Genomic DNA, 19,715 nt, shown 5'->3' on the forward strand with positions numbered 1-19,715 from the left:
GATGGGAACTGTAGCCCCAAAACATCTGGAGGGCCGAAGTTTGCCTATGCCTGGTATAGTGTGTGAAAAGCAACTGTCGTTTGTGTATCGATCCTATATATTTCTGCTCACAACTGTTCTCAGGACAAGTATTTTATTGCCCTTTTGTGAGGGTGATGACTGGGAGCCTTTTTGTCTGGCTTGGATGTAGGGAGGAAGGTTGGGATGGCTATTTGCAGTGCTTTTGCCAGCCAGCACCAAAAACAAGACCCAGCCTTTCCCTCCTGCCTATGAAGACCTATGAAATTGACCTGTTGTGTTAAATCCAGGCTATGTTTGCTGCCCTTAGTTTGTATTGAAATCAGCGGGAGTTTAGTTAGCCACAGGTGACTATCTTTTTCGCACCGGTTTTCAATGAGACCGATTTAGTGTGGATCCAACCCCCTCTCAAAATAAGTTCCCTCCACAAAAGTGATGCCATTCCTCCCCGCTTGCTATGGAGAGAATATTGGATGGATGCAATACACTTTGAGAGGCCTTCTTTAGCTCTGTATACGGTGACAACAGTGCAGTATATCCCGCTGCGCTTACTCCCTAATATAAGTGTGTTTATATTGTAGCCTCACATAACTATAATTCTGTAATCTTTAAGGTAAGAAATCCGACTCACACATACAATTTCTAGGGGTCAGAGGAGCGGTTAGATTAGAAATGCCATATTGCCCTTATTTTGATATGTCTCAAATGATTGTGGTTTTTCCTGAAATACATTTTACTTTTTGTTAATGGTTCAAGACTCTTGCCATCCATAAAGTGGTGCTGGGGGCAGGCTTCATACAAACCGGCAGGAAATAGGCAGCCGGTCAGATAACCTCTGCAATTGTAAGTTGATAGAAAATGTGTGCATAAAGACTCAAATCAACAAATCCCAGGTTGTGTTTGGTGTGGATGCTCAAGAGAAACTTCCATCTGCTTGAGTAGCCTATAAATTCAAGGTGCTGTGTACAAAACCTGTTTTATGTGCATTATTAAAACAAATAATAATAAAAAACTTTACCCACAAAAAAGGAGCAGGTTATACAAACTGTATTTGCAAGAGGAGCAATTCCTGCAGCCAAAGGTCAATGAAAGGGCCGGGGGGGGGGGAGAGAGAGAAAGAGAAATAATTTTTTGAGATACAGTTTTTGGAACGGGCTGAATGCCACTGACGTCCAGTCGCGGAGCTTCCTGATTGGGTAGTTCAGAAATGGGGCGTGTCCACACCCTTCGGCCCCTCCTTCCTCGCTATTGGGCCGGCCGTTCTCTCCTATCCAGAATATTAGCAGCGGTTGCCGAGATACCGTTAGCATCTGCAACCCTCAGCAAGGCGATCTGTCACTTACGCTACGCCGTCCTCTGATTGGCTGATTTCACAAGGGGCGGGCCGCGTCGGCTCGCTTTCTCTTCAGACCCTCGCCCCGCCGATTTGGCGCCGACTTCATTCACGCGCCCTCCCGGCCGCCCATCACGCCTCGCTCCGTTCCGATTGGCTTTGCGCTGAAGGGTGGGGCGTGCCTTTGCGTTCGTTTCCTCGGAGCGGGCTAGCGGGGCGCGCATGAGCAGTCCGGGCTCCGGGTCGGTTGGTGGAGCGTTAGTCGGCGTCGGCGGAGGTTTGAAAGGAAAAGGGCCGCCGCCCCTCAGTGGTGGCGAGTTAGGGCGCAGCGGCTCCCAGAAGCAGCGTAGCCCATGAGTGGGGATGTGGGAAGCAGCTGACAAAGGGGAGAAATGGGGTTCCAGATCACGGTTTTTCAAACTGGGGGGGGGGGTTCCTCCAGCTGTTTTAGGAATACAATTCCCATCATCCCTGACCGCTGGTCCTGCTAGCTAGGGATGATGGGAGTTGTAGTCCAAAAAAGCAGCTGGAGACCCCCAGTTTGGGAAACGGTGTGATGCAGTGGTTTTTATGCTCAACTCGAAATAGAAAGCTTAGTCAGCGATGGGAGACTCAACCAAATCTTGAGAAGGAACTGTGTGAATCCCATTATTTTCTCCCAAGGCTTTGCAAACTGCCTGCATAAAAGTCAAAAAAGCTTACCGGGTTTTTGTCTGCTCTATGGGACCAGAATGAGTTTAGAGAGTGACCAAGTCATCTTATCTGTCTTTTTATTTATATACTACATGATGCCAAAATATGCTACCTTGATGGCAATAAGGTGTGAATGGGTTCTAGAGAGAGGCTCCTGTGATTTCTTGAAGAACAGTGCATTATTTTATTTATAAAAACCTGCATTCTTTTATATTATTCATATGAGTTAGGCCTTCTGTTTTAGAGCTTGGGGTTCAAGCCTGAAAATATCCAGTTAGATTAGGTAAACATTTGTGTATCTTTTGAAGGACAGTGACTTGGGACCATGGACAGAAGGAATGATTCAGACAGACGGCTGAACCCACCAGCTGCATTCAGATGTTCAAAGTCCACTGGTAAAGCAAGAGCAAATTTATTATCTCATTCCCACACACAGTGATTTTTTAAAATATTTACTGCCTGCTTATGATGCAAAGAGATCCCAGCCACGGTTACCTATATCTTCCTGGGCTCTGCCTTTGGAGACTTCCTAGAAACCTCTGTTAGTAAAAAGTGCAGCTACTAGGTTACCAAAACCAGCCATAAAAGACTCATCTTGCCAGTTCTTAAGCAGTGAAGCTGGTTTCTGGTCACAACTGAACATGATAGTTGTTGCCTATAAAGACCTAAATGGCTTGTTACTTGGCTATTTGATAGGCAGTCTTTATTGTATGAATTTGCCAAACAGTCACCTGAAATTATTCCTGCCATGATTTGAAGTTAGGCAATGCATGACTGAAGTGAAGGTTGTTCCAGCATTGTCAAATTGATCTTCCCCCATATTCTTTCTATCTTTCTTTCTTGTGCCAAGAATAGAGCCTGTGTCTCATATTCATTTATATACAGTAGCTGCCAACAGCACTGTTTCAACATTTGGACCGATACAAACTGCTTTAGGAAGCATTATTGTCTGGCAAGTGTGATTTAAAAAAACTAGTTACAGGTAGGTAGCCGTGTTGGTCTGCCATAGTCAAAATAAAAAAATAATAAAAATTCCTTCCAGGAGCACCTTAGAGACCAACTAAATTTGTTCTTGGTATGAGCTTTCGTGTGCATGCACACTTCTTCAGATAAACTAGTAAGTCATAGGTAAAGGTAAAGGGACCCCTGACCATTAGGTCCAGTCATGTCAAACTCTGGTGTTGCAGCGCTCATCTCGCGTTACTGGCGGAGGGAGCCGGCGTACAGCTTCCAGGTCATGTGGCCAGCATGACTAAGCCACTTCTGGTGAACCAGAGCAGCACACGGAAACGCCGTTTACCTTCCTGCTGGAGCGGTACCTATTTATCTACTTGCACTTTGATGTGCTTTTGAACTGCTAGGTTGGCAGGAGCAGGGACCAAGCAATGGGAGCTCACCCCGTCGCGGGGATTCGAACTGCTGACCTTCTGATCAGCAAGTCCTAGGCTCTGTGGTTTAACCTTAAATGTAGATGGTGCACAGTTATTCCCATTTCAGCATAAGGAAGGATTTTTCAACTAGTCTCTGGAGCAGCACATCTTAAGAGCAGCAAATATTGACAGGAGATAATGTTTATATGGTAGTTCAAAGCTTCACCTGCTGGTTTTTCCAAATCAATACATTGTTAAAAGCACAAGGCAAGCCAGGCTATCCCTCCTCCTTTTCTAGTCAGTTGTCAATTCTAGTGTAAGGCAATGCCGTCTTGTAGGACCATGCATGTGGTTTAACATTGACATTTCTGTATGCGCATAGATAAACATAAATGGTACAATAGATTAATTAATATTATGGTTCTTGGAATTATCCATGTATCATGCCGATTTGTCTTAGAAAGTGTTGGCTCTTACCTTGTCTACATAAACAATCCTCCTGTATGTCCCTTTCTTATTGGTAGCCCTGATTTTCTATTTGAAAGTCTGGCCTAAGCTTGCACAACCCACTATTCTGAGAGGCGTGCTAGAGTAATAATTGTAGATGGCCTCCAGTTGGTTCCTGATTTTGATGTCTTCTGCACAGCCTCATGGCGTGATTTTGGACTCTAGTTCTCACCCTTTGCAGTTGCTAACTATGTTTGGTGAGAATTTGGGTTAGCTTTGCACAACTTCTGCTAGTAGCAGACCAGTTATGTGGATCTGTCTTCTGCATCTCGATTATGAATGGTTTCCTTTCAGTGGAATTTTTGCAGATCACCCTATTTCCTGTACTTAAACTCTTTCTAACAGGGCTAGCTGGCAATCTAATGTCATAGCAATCTGCTGTCATTTCTTCCTTAGGGCCAAAGGAGTTGATCCCACCTTCACATTTCCAGAGCCGGTCAGCACCACCTCTAGCTGTCTCTACTACAGTGCCCTGGGATGTCCCTTGTCTTTCTAACTATGAGGCAGTTGAACTCAAGCGAGAAAACCAGAGATTGAAGGATGAACTCTACAGATGGGCCACAAAGGGAGATAAGGCAGAAGAACCAGGAACCAGAACCAGGTGAAATGACTCCTACAATTTCCCCCTTTCCTCTGATCCATTTCACCCTATACAACCCAAATCTCTAAGCAGTTTACATAAATTAGTGCAAAAACATTAATCAAAACACAGGTGAAATAAACAGAATGTGAAAACAAGCATGCTTAATATAATTACAGTGGTACCTTGGTTCTCATACTTAATTTGTTCCAGAAGTCCGTTCCAAAACCAAAGCGTTCCAAAACCAAGGCGCGCTTTCCCATAGAAAGTAATGCCAAATGGTTCCAGACTTTAAAAAACAACCCCTAAAACAGCAATTTAACATGAATTTTACTATCTAAGAAGACCATTGATCCATAAAATGAAAGCAATATTCAATGTACTGTACTATAAAATAAGCAAGACAGTATTGTAGATAATAAAAATAAAAATTATTATTATTTTCTTACCAGCACTGATGATAGTCATTGTTTGGATTGGGGGGCTTTTATCCATTTCCACGGTCACACAATCAATCAGTAGCTGAACTGGGTTCCACAGTGTCACAAAAACAAATTAACCGAAAAAGCCTCAAAAACAAAAACGCAAAATAAACAGCGAAAACAAAAGCACCAAACTTAATCCGTTTCAGAAGTCCATTTGACTTCTAAAACATTTGAAAACTAAGACGCGGCTTCTGATTGGTGTAGGTGCCCTGGAAACAGTAGTCAACAGCCGCATCAGACGTTCAGCTTCCAAAAAACGTTCGAAAATCGGAACTTTCCGGGTTTTCGGCGTTTGGGAACCAAGGCGTTTGAGAACCAAGGTGTTTGAGAACCAAGGTACATGTTTTCGTAGGTTTTCAGAAATAAAAATAGATTTTATGAGACACTTTCTTTAACTTGTGGTTCTCTGCTGAAGAACTGAGTACAATGAGAACTGAGAGCACCTCCTGCTAAGCACATTTTACCCCAGCTTTGCTCTGTTTGCTGTATCTCTCTGGTGCTCTTCTCCCCTTTTCCTGGGAATCATGCCATACATTTGAGTTCAGCTTGTGACCAGCTCACTCCTTGAACAGCAGCCCTTAGAATGGAGACACCCTGAACTTTTGAACTAACTAGGTAAAGGTCAAGGGACCCCTGACCATTAGGTCCAGTCGCGGACGACTCCGGGGCGGCGCTCATCTCGTGTTACTTGCCGAGGGAGCCGGCGTACAGCTTCCGGGTCATGTGGCCAGCATGACAAAGCCGCTTCTGGCGAGCCAGAGCAGCGCACAGAAACGCCGTTTACCTTCCTGCCAGAGCGGTACTTATATATCTACTTGCACTTTTGATGTGCTTTCGAACTGCTAAGTGGGTAGGAGCAGGGACCGAGCAACGGGAGCTCACCCCATCGCGGGGATTTGAACCGCCGACCTTCTGATCAGCAAGCCCTAGGCTCTGTGGTTTAACCCACAGCGCCACCCGCGTCCCTTAACTAGCAGGACATAAAATGGTGCCCCCTGGAGGTGGGAGGACTTTATGACAAATTCTTTATCTTACAGGTCGCTGGATAGAGGAGCTGAGCCCTCAAGCATATGTCACACCTTGGCCATGTCCCAACAGGCTGAGATCATCTCCCACCAGCTCCACGAGATCCAGCGACTGGAGGCGGAGCTTGCTGCCTTCCGAGTTGCCTCAGCCCAGCAAGAAGCAGCAGTGGCCAGTCGAGAAAACACCCTCTCTGACCTTCAGAGTGAGCTTGCAATACTAAAAAGCCGGAGCAAGGCAGAGGCTGCTGGCTTGAAGGCAGAGTTGGAGGAAGTCAGGAGCAGCAGCAAACTGGAAATTGAGGCTCTCAAGGTAGAGCTGGAGGAGCTTAGGAGGCAGAGGCGCTTGGAAGCCGATTCCCTGAAAGAGGAGCTGGAGTTGACCAAGGAAAGGTCCAGACATGAAGTTGGGCTGGCGCAAGGAGAGCTGCAGGGGGCCCTTGAAAAAGCAGAAGCTGAGCAGAGGAGGCAAGAGGAAAGGGTGCGAGAGTGCCTAGAGACAGTGCTCAAGGAGCACCAGGCAGAGGTGAGTGCTCAAAAGAAAGCATTCTGGGAGGAAAAGTTGTTTTGAGTGGGTGCAGAATAAAAACTTGGATTGGCATCTCTGCTAGATAAGTCTCTGCAAGGGGTGGAGAGTGGTGGTCCTTCCAATGCTATTGTACTCCAGTTCCCACCAGCCTTAGACAGCATAGCCAGTTGTCGGGGGTAATGGGAATTTTAGAGTGCATCAGCTTTTGGAGGGCCGCAGGTTCTCCATTCCTTGCTCTAGCTTTTCTGGGAGAGTAGTGTGAATAGCAGGTGGTCACTGCTCACCAGGATGTTTGCCTCTTCCCACAGTTGTCCAGGCTTTCTGAAGTCCACGGGGCTGAAGTTGCATCCCTGAAGCAGCAGCTGTGGGCACTCCAGCAGGATTTGGGGGCTCAGCAGAAGGAGGCTGCCCAGTTAAGGGAGAAGAGGGACGTTCTCCAGAACCAACTCAGGTGTGATCACTCCTCCAGGTTCTTTTCCTCTAAGGCCCCACTGGGCTTGTCTCCAGGCTGTGCTGTGTGCCAAAGGCAACCCTTTGTATTTTTCTCCTTCAGTGCAGCTGAGGCAGAGCTGGCTTCCCAGAATGCTTCACTCCTGCAGCTGAAGACCTATGTTGGGGAACAGGACTCAAAGCAGCCTAGTGCTGAACGGGAGCAACTTAGGAGCAGAGTGCAGGTGAGACCCGGGAGCTTTTCAGACATGGACAGTTTAGCAGCATCTAAATAATAATAATAATAATAATAATAATAATAATAATAATAATAATAATAATAATAATAATTCCATTATTTATACCCCGCCCATCTAACTGTGTTGCTCCAGACACTCTTAAGTGTTGCTGTTGTGCTTTAAGCTACAAGTGGAATACCAACTTTGCTTCCAACCTTCTGGAATTCAAATAACCATCCTGTTGCCCTTTCTCCAACTTCAAATGGGGGTGGGTGGGGCTTGAGCCGTAGTGGGCCACTTTAAGACTTCTGATTGTTCCAACCATGCCTTTACCTGTCCCACACCTGGCATTACATATCACATCAAGAGAGGGGTAGATGGTCACAGTTTTGGGGAAACGGGCTTCCCAGGCCAAGTTAGGAACCCTACCAGGCCTAATTTCACCTGCATGCCTGAGGTTTAACCCCCAACCTCAGAAATGGCTGGAGCAGTACATACAATCTACTGAAGAGTTGCTTGATGAATCACCAATACCTGGAGAAATTGTGCAAACTGTTCTACTGTGCTTTTTAAAAAGTCAGATTTTCAGAGTTCAGGGGGGGGGGGTGGAGGAAGGAATGTTGAACACAGAAAACAGGAATGGAATACTTTGTTCATGACAGCATGCAGATGCCCCATTAAAAAGTGAGAAAGCAAACGGTGGCTGTTCCACATGAAATGCCCAGTATGGAAGCAGCCCAGGATAGGAAAGGTAACCCAAGGCATTTCAAATAGCAGAGCTCCTTTTCTTCTGCATGGATTTATGAGTATGCAGTATGACTGCAACATTACTTTGCTCCTATTTCAGCAACTGGAAGAAGAGAAGGATGCCCTGAAAATTACAGCTGAGCTGCTGCAGGTTCGCCTAACTTCCCTCAGCGATATTCTGACGCTACAGGAGATGGAGCTCAGCAAGAAGGTAGATACATTTGAGGACAGTGGGTACAATAGCGAAGAATAGTAGCCTTGTGGGTCCCAAATAGTAGATTTCAGTACTGCAAACTATTCAAAATAGCTCTTTTGATTGACTGGGTATTGGGTACACACACACACACACACCCTTCTTAAAAGCTGTTTTATTTCATGTTTGATCTTTTCAGGTGCAGCTTGAGGATCCTCTCCGGCCTGAATCATCTCAGAAATGGCAGTACCTGCTGACTCGGTGGCGGGAGAAAGTATTTTGTCTCCTGGTGCAGCTGAAATCTCAGGAGCTCAGTCACAGGGATACCACCAAAGTGCTAGAAAGGAAGGTATGTGCTTGATTTGAGGGAGGGGGCTGTGTTGGAGTGGAGCAGGGAGAACCTGAAAGCACAAGCTCCTAAGTAGGTTTTTTGAAAATGGAGTGTGGAAGAGCATGAGAATTGTGAGCCAGGACTCCTGGGTTCTCCAGGAGGGGAATTCAAGCTTTCTGTGAGGATACCCCAGTACGTTTCCGAGCACAATTCAAAGTGTTGGTGCTGACCTTTAAAGCCCTAAATGGCTTCGGTCCAGTGTACCTGAAGGAGCGTCTCCACTCCCATCATTCTGCCCGGACACTGAGGTCCAGCGCCGAGAGCCTTCTGGCGGTTCCCTCACTACAAGAAACCAAGTTACAGGGAACCAGGTAGAGGGCCTTCTCAGTAGTGGCAACCCGCCCTGTGGAACGCCCTCCCATCTCATGTCAAAGAGATAAACAACTACCTTACATTCAGAAGACATCTGAAGGCAGCCCTGTTTAGGGAGGCTTTTAATGTTTAACGAATTATTGCATTTTAATGTTCTGTTGGAAGCCGCCCAGAATGGCTGGGGAAACCCAGCCAGATGGGCGGGGTATAAATAAAATTATTATTATTATTATTATTATTATTATTATTATTATTATTATTATTATTATTATTATTATTATTATTATATCTGAATTCATGCTAGTTGTGGAGGAGCCTGGAAACTGTTACCAGGCTAGTAAAAAAATAAATGAAAGTTGTCTGCTACCAACCAGACTTTCAGAAGAGGGAGAAGTCCTTGAAGATACCTGCTATCTTTCCACTTTGGTTAGAGATGAAATTATTATTTATATACCACCCCATACCTGTACCTGGGGGTCTCAAGGCGTCCCTTGAAAGCAAGCAGGTTGGCAGAAGATGGGTGAAGCAATCTGCAGCTCTCCTTCAAGTTTGCTTGCTTGCCTGTGTTGTTAGCAGGCAAATTGTTAAATGCAAAGCTTACGCGGTAATAGGCCAGGTCTTAATTTTCTGCCTACAGGTCGAAGAGCTGGAAGGTGAAGTGGGGTCCAGAGACCAGAAGGTGGCATTGTTGCTCCACAGCCTGGAAGACAAATCTGCTGAAGCTGATATGGAAAGAGTGAGAAACAAAGTAAGTTGTTCTCATACGCCCCTTGCCCAAGAAGACAAGATTAGAAAGGGGCACATCCTTTCCCCCATTAAAACAGGCTTAAGAGCTGAAGGGTGGAGGGGGGAAGGAGTCCTTGACAAGTGAGTTTAGGGCCTCTCTCTTTCAGGGAGGGCTGCATTGCTTGGAACTTTCTCCTTCCTTCCAGACTCTGCAGGCAGAGGCATTGCGCTCGAATGAGTTGGCACAGGATCTTCAACGGAGGGCAGAGACCTCTGAAAATGCCCTTCGGAGCCTGGGGGAGTTTGTCAGCAGGTAACTGGGAAGGACAAAGCAATAATGGTTGGGTTCCCCCAGCTCTGTGTAGAAACCGTGGTCCTCCAGGTACTGAGGACTGCAGAAAGCCCGAAAAAGCCCAAAGGCCATTTATTTGACACCGCCAATTTACAGAAGTCTTCCTGCTCCTTCCTTGCTCTTGGCTAGCTTTCATTTCATGGTTTTTTACTCCACATTTTAAAATCCAGGCTAAGATGCTGTGTCTTCTTGTGCTCCACAGGCTAAGCCAGCAACTGACTGGACAGGAAGAATCATGGAGAGCAGCCTTGTCACGCCTCATGGTATTGGGAAACAGAGTTGCTTTCGCAGCCAAGAGAGTTGACACTGTCCAAGGTAATGGTGGGAAGCCATTTTGCAATCTGGACATTACACAATCTTCACCGCCAAACCCAAATCTTGATATTCTTGCTGGGCATATCTTGACCTACATGAGACTCAATTACTTCCATATAACTAGTGAAGCTAGTTCGAAAGCACATCAAAGTGCAAGTAGATAAATAGGTACCACTCTGGCGGGAAGGTAAACGGCTCTCCAGAAGCAGCTTAGTCATGCTGGCCACATGACTCGGAAGCTGTACGCCGGCTCCCTCGGCCAATAAAGTGAGATGAGCGCCGCAACCCCAGAGTCGGACACGACTGGACCTAACGGTCAGGGGTCCCTTTACCTTTACCTTTACTTTAATTACTTTGTTTGCATTGTTTTTATTTATGAGCTAGGATTCTACCCTCGTGGTGGTGGATACACACTTGAAAATATGCAGATGGGGGCACTTGCTCAGTTTCCATGTAACAAGAAGGTCAAACCATAGCTTAGCATAGATCTGTGGGCTGTCAGAAAGAAGATTGTGGTTGCTTTGGCTGCCGTGAGGCAAATCATGGTTTGGCTTCGTGTGGCATTAGAATCAGGGCTCATAGTTTGTTCACTCTAAACAAACTATGAGCTGAAGCGAAGGATTGTTCAGGAACCTGCCTATAAACTGGTTTGATTTAGTGTTGTTTGTGAACCAGGTCATTGTGTGCTGAAGGCCTCCTTATTCATTAATGAAAATTCTGTGTGTCGGGGGTAGTGGCCTCAAGATTGGACTACTGCAATGCACTTGTGTTGGGTTTCGCTTGCACTTGATCTGGAAACTGCATTTGGTGCAGAGTACTTCAGCACAGGTGCTGTTAGGCATGAGACCCTGTCAGCATTATAACACCTCTGCTCAGAGATCTGTGCTGGTTGCTGATTTGCCTTGTAACAGTTTGGAACCAGTTAACTTGTGGGATTGTCTTACCCTGTATTTGCTCAATCAACTCCTTTGATCTGCAGAATTAGCACTTAAAGTACATTATACTTTAAGGACATGGGTGGCACTGTGGTCTAAACTGCTGAGCCTCTTGGGCTTGCCGATCAGAAGATGGTTGGTTCGAATCCCCGCGACAGAATGAGCTCCCATTGCTCTGTCCCCGCTCCTACCAACCTAGCAGTTCGAAAGCACACCAGTGCAAGGAGATAAATAGGTACTGCTGTAGCGGGAAGGTAAAAGGTGTTTCCGTGCACTCTGGTTTCCGTCACGGTGTCCCGTTGCGCCAGAAGCAGTTTATTCATGCTGGCCACATGACCCGGAAAGCTGTCTGTGGACAAACGCCAGCTGCCTCGGCCTGAAAGCGAGATGAGCGCCGCAACCCCTTAGTTGCCTTTGACTGGACTTAACTGTCCAGGGGTCCTTTACCTTTACCTTATTTACACAATACACTTTCCACACTTGTAAGAAGCCAATTTTTTAATGGGGTGGCACCTGTATTTTGGAACTTCCTGCCTATTGACATCAGGCAGGTGCCTTCACTGTAATCTTTCCAGTGGCTGCTTAAAACGTGTTTGTTTCTACACAAGCTCATCTAGACATGGAAAAGTTTCACTTTTTTCTCAGCTACTGTTGATTTTAATCATGGTTTGAATATTTTGAATAATATTATTGTTTTATTTTGGATTGTGAACTGCTTAAAGCTTTTTAGAACAAACAAGTGATATATAAATCTTGTTAAACAAATACTTTTTAAGGCAGATACCTCAGGTAGTGGATTGTGAGGGAGGGGTAGTGGCTCAAGTTCCCCTGTCAGTCTTTGTGTGACTTGCCTTAGGTGCTGCAAAGGGCATTGTCCTAGCACCAGAGGCGTTAAGTGTTGTTAAGATATGGCTGCCAGTCTGGTTGACTTCTATACACAGAAAGGAGTGGGAGTGCACTCTTGTTCTATCCCTGAGGCAGAAAAATATAATGGATCAGCCCTGTCTGAGGGATTTCCTATACCTTCTGGCTACATTAGTTTAAGCTCATTGACATAACTACAGTCAAAGCACTAATTTAGATGGTTGCAGACATCCCATTTATTCTTTATGATCCATAGGTAAAGGTAAAGGGACCCCTGACCATTAGGTCCAGTCGTGGACGACTCTGGGGTTCTGGCGCTCATCTCGTGTTACTGGCCGAGGGAGCCGGCGTACAGCTTCCGGGTCATGTGGCCAGCATGACTAAGCCACTTCTGGTGAACCAGAACAGCGCACGGAAATGCCATTTACCTTCCCGCCGGAGCGGTACCTATTTATCTACTTGCACTTTTGACGTGCTTTCGAACTGCTAGGTGGGCAGGAGCTGGGACCGAGCAACGGGAGCTCACCCGGCCGTGGGGATTCGAAATGCCAACCTTCTGATCAGCAAGCCCTAGGCTCTGTGTTTTAACCCACAGCGCCACCTGCGTCCCTTATGATCCATATGTTAATGAATTTCACAACAGTTAAAGTGCTTTCCTTTTTGTCATCGCTAGATGTTGCTCTGTTCGCATAATGTTCCCTCCCAACATACCAGACATACTTCAGATTATTTTCAGAGACTCCACAGACAACCTTTCCCCTCCCCTCCAATCTCTCAGGTGCCTTATCTTAATCCACAGACTTAACAGCCCAATATTGTGCCATGCATATTTTAACTTTTAAGTAGAAGAAAGGTCACACTGAGTTCAGTTGAGATAATTTCCATATAAGTGTGACTAGGATTCTGTTCTCTCTCTCTCTCTCTCTCTCTCTCTCTCTCTCTCTCTCTCTCTCTCTCTCTGCCCTTTTTCGAATGGGACTGACATGACTGCCTGAAGCTTTAGCCCCAAACTGTAACTCTGTTCACACTTTGGCGCAAGCCTCACTGAATTTGTCCCTGAACAGGCACACACATAGGCTGTCAAAGGAATTGTCATTCTGTTAGCAATTGTAGAGGTTTCTAATAGAGGTCACTGCATCTTTGCTAAGCTACAGTTCCCACAATTATTTTTGGGAAATCATGATAGTTAAAGCAGCATAAAACTGGTAAGTCTACAGTGTGCTGCAAATCCCTCTCAGTTTAAAATCCCTACAGCAGGACTGGGGAAGCTTTGTCAGACCAAGGGTCGCATTTCCACCTGGGGGCCCCATGCCTGTGGTGGGTGTGACCAAAGAGAAAAATCAGCGGAGCCATGAGTGTAAGTTTCGCCTTTGCACAGTAGGCTGACTTCTTCACTCAGTCCTCTAGCCTGCATCTAGCAAGCAAGAGGCATGATTAAAACTCAAGGGTGCATTTTAGCCAGGCAAAAGCTCTCAAGGACTGTATGAAGCAGAGCATGGGAGGGATGAGGTGTGAAGAGAGTCTCAAGGACCAGATAGATGCTTAGAGGGTCACCTTTGGCCCCCAGGCCTGAAGTTCCCCACCCCTGCCCAGTAGCTTTTCACCTCTTTGACCTGTTCTGCAACAACTGTTCATTGCCATAGTTTTCAAGGCTTCAGAGACACGGGGGTTCGGCATGAAGTATGCATGTTTTGAATGAATGTGCAAAAAAACTACAATAACCCAGCATCCAAACTCGACAATTATTTCCACACCTTAATATGCATACTTTGTTTTCAGCACTGTAATTGTGATTTCTGTTGCAGGCCCCAAACATATATCTGTTTTGGCAGGTAAAGCCTCAACGGCCTATGATAGTCTGCACTATTAAAAAAGAATTCTCCATTTGTGGAGTCAACACGCACCTCTCTCCTCTGCCCCTGCATTCTAAATGGAAATTGTGGTCAGCATACATATTTTCTTTTTGACACATGTTTTCATAGGATCTTCAGTTCTACTTACCAGTGGGATGACTACCTGGACTGTTTTTGCATTGTGTTTTTCCTCCTTTATATTATAAGAACTAATACATTTGCTTCTCTCTAACACTAAAGTCTAGAATAGGAGCGGCTAAACTGTGACCCTCTAGACATTAATGGATTACAATTTCCATGAGCCCTAGCCAGCATGACCAATGGTCAGGGATGATGAGAGCTGCAGTTTTGCAACATCTGGAAGGCCACAGGTTCCCCGCTCCTAGTATATAAGTGGCCAAGGTCCCCAAATGTGCTGCTTGCCTAGATTTCCTGTTTTTTAATAGCTGATACACTTCTGTCAATGAATAACTGAATAATTATGGCTTCCAGGGTTGGTATGCCAGAAGATAGCACTAGCCAGACTTCACCAAGAGGAGAAATCTTGCACCACAAGATCAGACCATGAGAAGTAAGTTCAAAACTCTAATCTCAGCACAGGCTGAAAGGCAGACTGTGAAGAGTTGGTGACTGCCTATACTTCTTCCTGAAAGGACAGAATGCTTTGCGAAATGGTCTTCACCACAAAGTTGCCATGCTTAAGATTTCTGCTTTGTATACAGAAACTAAGGCAGAAATAAGGGACATTGCCTATGCCATTGCAGTTCCAGTCTATTCAAGACTTTACCCTTTGAATAGCTCAGTCTCCAGTTAAGAGAATCTAATATCTTCTGTGTTAGAGCAGAGATAGCAAAAGTTGGGGATTAAAGTCCCCGAGTTTCTAGGAATAGCATTTGGATTTTGTAGGGTAGAGCTGAAAGCCAAGGTCTAGTCCAACAGCAAAATACCTAACTGAAGCAAAGGCAGCCTTGTGGAGGAGTGGGATTCTGGCAACAACAACTTTGTGGTTAACCAGTGCAGCCAGCCAAAATTTTACCCCTGTGCGATTGAAACACTTGAGTGTCCAGGGTTACGACTGGACGTCTGATCTCTCTGGCTGCTTCCTCCCCAGGATTCAGGCGTCTTATGAAGACCTTCAAGCTGAACTACAGATGTTGCACCGAGAACGGGATCAACTCTCACTGGAGCTTAAACGTGGGGCTCAACTCATAGAGAAGAAAGTGGCTGAAGCAAAAGAGCAAGGTGACCAACTCTGGGCCCTCTTCTCACTAAGGTGACAAAGCTGTCTCTGTACCATTTAAGGCCACAGGTGAGGGTTCACCTGAATGAATTCTCCATATAGAACAAATTCCTTGCAGTCAGGTACTACAGGTTGAACCTATTATTCTCCGAGACCTGCTAGTTTACTATGTGCAGGGAATTTGTGTGAGGAATTATTTTCAGTGAGTCACCACCTGTAGTAAGATGGTTCAGGCACAGAACTAGGGCGACAGCACCCAGAAGCTAGGTGTAGAAAAGCAGTGGGGAGGTGATTTGGGTATATTGGATTGCTGGGCACTGCCCTCAACTGACTGTCTCCCCTCTGTCCTACAGCGGAGTTTGAGCTCAGGAAAACGAAGGAGTCATTGCAGAGCCTGCAGGAGGCACTGGAGGCAAAGGCATTGGCGGAACAGACACTGATGCAGCAACAGGAAGCCACAGAGAAGCAGCTGGAGGCAACCTGCAGCAACCTACAGAAGAGTGAAGAGGCTGCAGAGAGTTTGAGGCAGGAGCTGGGACAGTTAAGAGCGGAGTATGAAAGAGGTATCTTAGGGACATGCTACATTTTTTCTGGGGAAGGAACGATTAACTTCAGAGGTGAGGCATGATGAGCTTTTAAATTGGCTTTTGCTTACGCCCCCCCCCCTTCTCTTGTATATGGCTACCGGAAAACAAGCAAACACAAAGTGAAGTACTGCCTGAGCACAGTTGCAGCACACAAATGTATACATAGGATGAATATCTGGGTTGGAATGAGACGAGAGCTCTTCCACTGAAACACCTTATGCACACAAGGTCTCGGGTTGAATACCTGTCACTGAGTCTTGTTTGTTTTAGGTTTATGTTTCTTGCTGCTCCTTTGAAAGGTCCCTGGTTTGACAACTGGGCCAATCCCTTCTTTCCTTGCAGCACACTAAGATGGCAGGCCTGCACCTTACCAAAAACCTTTCTTAGATCGTTGAGGAAAAGTTGCACTGCAGGGCCAAAAGGACCTGAGAGAGATTTTGCATCTCTTGACGCAAAATACCTCAAAGTATTCTATGTATCCATGTACTTGCCTTCTTCAAGTACTTTTGCTTAACTGGAGTGTATTACTGAACTATGATGATGCCTCTCACTTGCCTGGATGGAGAGAGGCGGGTGTGAACAGAAACCCTTGACTCTGGTATATCTGACTTCCATTGCATGTTTTTTCACCCACTTTTGCCTCTGGCCACACCCAGTTTTTCCACCTGGCCCCGCCCACCACCATGTAGCACTTGAGCTGAAAAGGGTTCCCCACCTCTAATCTAGCTCCTGGTAGGCCACCATTTGTGGCTGTGGGGCTGTTTTTGGCTTGGTGAGTCTGGGCCTTCATTTAGAAAAGCATAGAGAGCTGTCAGTGATCAAATGTGCAAAAGGTAAGGGCTGTCGGCCAAGGGCAGAAGCCATGGGCTACTGCAAACATGAGAATGCTTGTAAATAAAGTTAAGAGCCAGGGAAGGCACTGCCACCTGAGAGACTTGATGCATGACTTCCTGATGTAATGAGCAAGGCATTGTGGGATGGGGGGCAAAAACCCTGCCTGTCGTCATTTTCATGCCCTTTCTACATAGCCATGCAGGAGAAGGTAACTGAAATTGAAATGCAGATGCGCAAGGATCTGTCAGAAATGGAGAGAGGGCTCAATGAAGCACGGAGGGAACACACAAAGGCAGGTGAGCAGCACAACAGCTGTACAGGCAACAACCAATATACATGTGTCCAATTGATACACACAGTGCAGTGACTTGGAAGTGGCTGGGAAGGGGGCGGGCGGGCGTAACGGGCATATGTGTGCTCTTCCGTCGCACACGATGACCTGTGCAAATTGCAGGTTGCCTGTAAATGGAAGGAAGCTACTGGGGGATGTTTTGGTGCCTGAGGCAGAAAATCCAAAAGGAGTCTTCTTGTAAAAACATGTATTAAATGGCAGGCACTCTTGTTGACAAAGATTTGGCATCTGATTCACTCTGCCTAATGTAGAGTCAGTATCGAGGGCCACAGCTCAGGGATAGATTATACAGGTGAAACTCGAAAAATTAGAATATCATGGAAAGGTTAATTTCTTTCAGTAATTCAACTTAAAAGGTGAAACTAATATATGAGATAGACTCTTGACATGCAAAGCAAGATATGTCAAGCCTTTATTTGTTATAATTGTGATGATTATGGCGTACTGCTGATGAGAGCCCCAAATTAACAATTTCAACTTTGGGGTTCTCATCAGCTGTACGCCATAATCATCACAATTATAACAAAGGCTTGACATATCTCGCTTTGCATGTCATGAGTCTATCTCATATATTAAACTCCAGTAGCTAATGAAAACAATTGCTTACATAAATGGACTTTTCCACGATATTCTAATTTTTCGAGTTTCACCTGTATACTTTTATGCAGAAGGTCTCAAGTTCAGCCACTTGTATTTTCATTTGGGGAAAAGTCACTTGCAGCAGCAGGACTGGGAAAAATCCCTGCCTGAAGCCTGATAGTTGTTGTCATAGCCCGGTGGTAGAGCATCTGTTTTACATGCAATTGGGCCTATGTTGAATCCCCAACATTTCTAGGTAGGGCTGAGAAAGATCCCTGCCTGAAGCCCTGGAAAGCCGCTCTCAGCCTTTGTGGATAATACTGAGGCAGATGAACGAAGGGAACTACCCTAGTGTATAGCTGCTTCCTGTGTTCCTAGGGCAGTTGCAGTAGATGATACGGGTCTAGCTGGATCAGTGGTTTGACTCTGCATAAAGTAGTTTTGAGTGCTGCGCTGCAGGCGGAGCCAAACATTCCTTACTCCCCTCTCTGCTTGTCATCCCTCTTTTGATCCTCCCTCCTGCTTTGTGTGTCTGCAGTGGTTGCCCTACGCCAGGCTGAGCGACAGGCAGCAAGAGACAAAGCTCGCAGCGACGAACTTGCCAAGCTGCAGGAGTCTGCTACGCAGAAGGAAATGGCACAACTTGAAGGACGCCTGCGGGAGCTTGAGAGGGACAAGAATCTGCTGATGGTACGTTCAAGGAGTGAAGGCACATAGCTGCCCCATATTGGTGCCTGTTGCATCCATCAACGTCTGTCTCTTTCCATGCACAGGCTACCTTGAGGCAGGAAGGGCTGTTGGTACAGCATCGACAGAATCGGCTCACAGCAGTCCAGGGCCCAGCAGAATCATTTGAGAACACCGGATCTAAGCCTCCATCTAAAGGTGGGATTCAGTGAGTTGCATCAGCAGAACCCTGGACAAGGACTTCGGCTTGCACAGCAGGGCTCCCTCCCCCACTTGCTCCCACCAAAATTGACCCCAGAACAGCTGAAATGCTTGTGCTGACACAACATTCAACATACTATTCCACCACACTTTACAGCAGCAGGCAGGCTACAGAATTGTCTATGTGCAGTTCTGTTCCCCAACATGTTGCTGCTGCTCTCTGTGCCCTCCCCACAAGCATCTGTCTGAGGCAACTGCTTCACTCTTACTAATGATAGGGCTGGCCCTGATAATAGAGCAGCTTGGTATGTCTTGCTACATCCTACAGTTGGCAGGTGTGCCATTTCCCTTCCCACAATCCCTTGCAGTTCTTATAACTGTTAGATATAGAAGCCTTCTAGTTTCTACTCTTCCCTATTCTTCTCGACACTCATCCCAGGTGGTCACCAGGTTAAGAGCATCTGCCTCACTGGCATTCTCCACTTATCTTCATCACTCCATGATCTTACGGGCTTTTCTCCCTCTTCTTATAGAGTCTCTGTTTGCTGTGCTGGATGACCTACAGGTACTGGGTGCTGCTATACTGGGAGGAGAAGAAGCAGACAAAGAGAGAGACACCAGCAAGGGCACTTAAGTATAAATCCCACCAGGGGAAGAAAAAACTATTTGGAGACACCAGGCTGTGGAAATGGATAGAAAGATGTTTGTAAATAAAAATTATTTTAATAGGCACATAGGCATTTATATTGGAAGTGTCCTTTTAAAAAAACCTAGTCTCTAAAACACACCATTACCTCCCACATCTCATTTCCTCCCTACTAATTTTGGTTGAGGGCTTCTTATATATACTGTTCATGCAAACCACCCACTAACTGGTAGCACATGCGCAATATACATATATTCTTGTGTTCAGCCTAAAAAATGTTCAGGGTAGTTTACAATGCCTTATACGATTAATACAATATGGGTGGTTGGGTAGCTAAGCTGGAAGACATATACAAGAGTATATAACGTACAAAGGATGTGAAATGGAGGGGCAGGGCTTGGCTAGTTTGAGACATGTACAAAAGTCACTTAAGTATAGAGCTTAAGACACATCTCTCTGTTGACTAACTGCCACCAGTTTCATTTGTCTGTTTTCAATATGACCCTTTGGGTGTCCCTTTCAACTCTGCTGTTTTCTGATTCTGTGAATGCAAAATGACACTTCATTCTTCTTGTGAAGTCTAGCTATAAAACAGCAGCTGAGTTAGAAGACCTCCTCCTCTTTCAAGCTGCGTGTGAATGTTGTTGAAAAACACTCCCTGAGCCAGATCTGCTCTGTGGGCCCACAGTGATGCCA

The 19,715-nt window shown here is 45.9% G+C and overlaps 1 protein-coding gene across 2 annotated transcripts; it reads left to right on the top strand.

Moving 5' to 3' along the window:
• The first annotated feature begins 1,518 nt into the window (after positions 1–1,518).
• On the top strand, positions 1,519–19,109 carry CCHCR1 (coiled-coil alpha-helical rod protein 1). Of its 2 annotated transcripts, none has more exons than XM_033141601.1 (18): positions 1,519–1,628; positions 2,353–2,439; positions 4,318–4,522; positions 6,024–6,534; positions 6,846–6,988; positions 7,091–7,211; positions 8,053–8,163; positions 8,345–8,494; positions 9,486–9,596; positions 9,781–9,887; positions 10,129–10,241; positions 14,386–14,464; positions 15,005–15,135; positions 15,487–15,696; positions 16,749–16,850; positions 18,024–18,175; positions 18,259–18,370; positions 18,907–19,109. In XM_033141601.1, exons 2-18 carry the CDS (start codon positions 2,370–2,372, stop codon positions 19,005–19,007), a joined length of 2,529 nt encoding a protein of 842 aa, XP_032997492.1. In that variant the 5' UTR covers positions 1,519–1,628; positions 2,353–2,369; the 3' UTR covers positions 19,008–19,109. The 2 variants fall into 2 exon arrangements, with proteins under 2 accessions (XP_032997492.1, XP_032997493.1); XM_033141602.1 differs by lacking the exon at positions 1,519–1,628 and adding an exon at positions 1,904–1,954.
• The last annotated feature ends 606 nt before the right edge of the window (positions 19,110–19,715 follow it).

The sequence above is a fragment of the Lacerta agilis genome, chromosome 2 (assembly GCF_009819535.1).
Source record: "Lacerta agilis isolate rLacAgi1 chromosome 2, rLacAgi1.pri, whole genome shotgun sequence".
Classification (NCBI taxonomy): Eukaryota; Metazoa; Chordata; class Lepidosauria; order Squamata; family Lacertidae; genus Lacerta; species Lacerta agilis.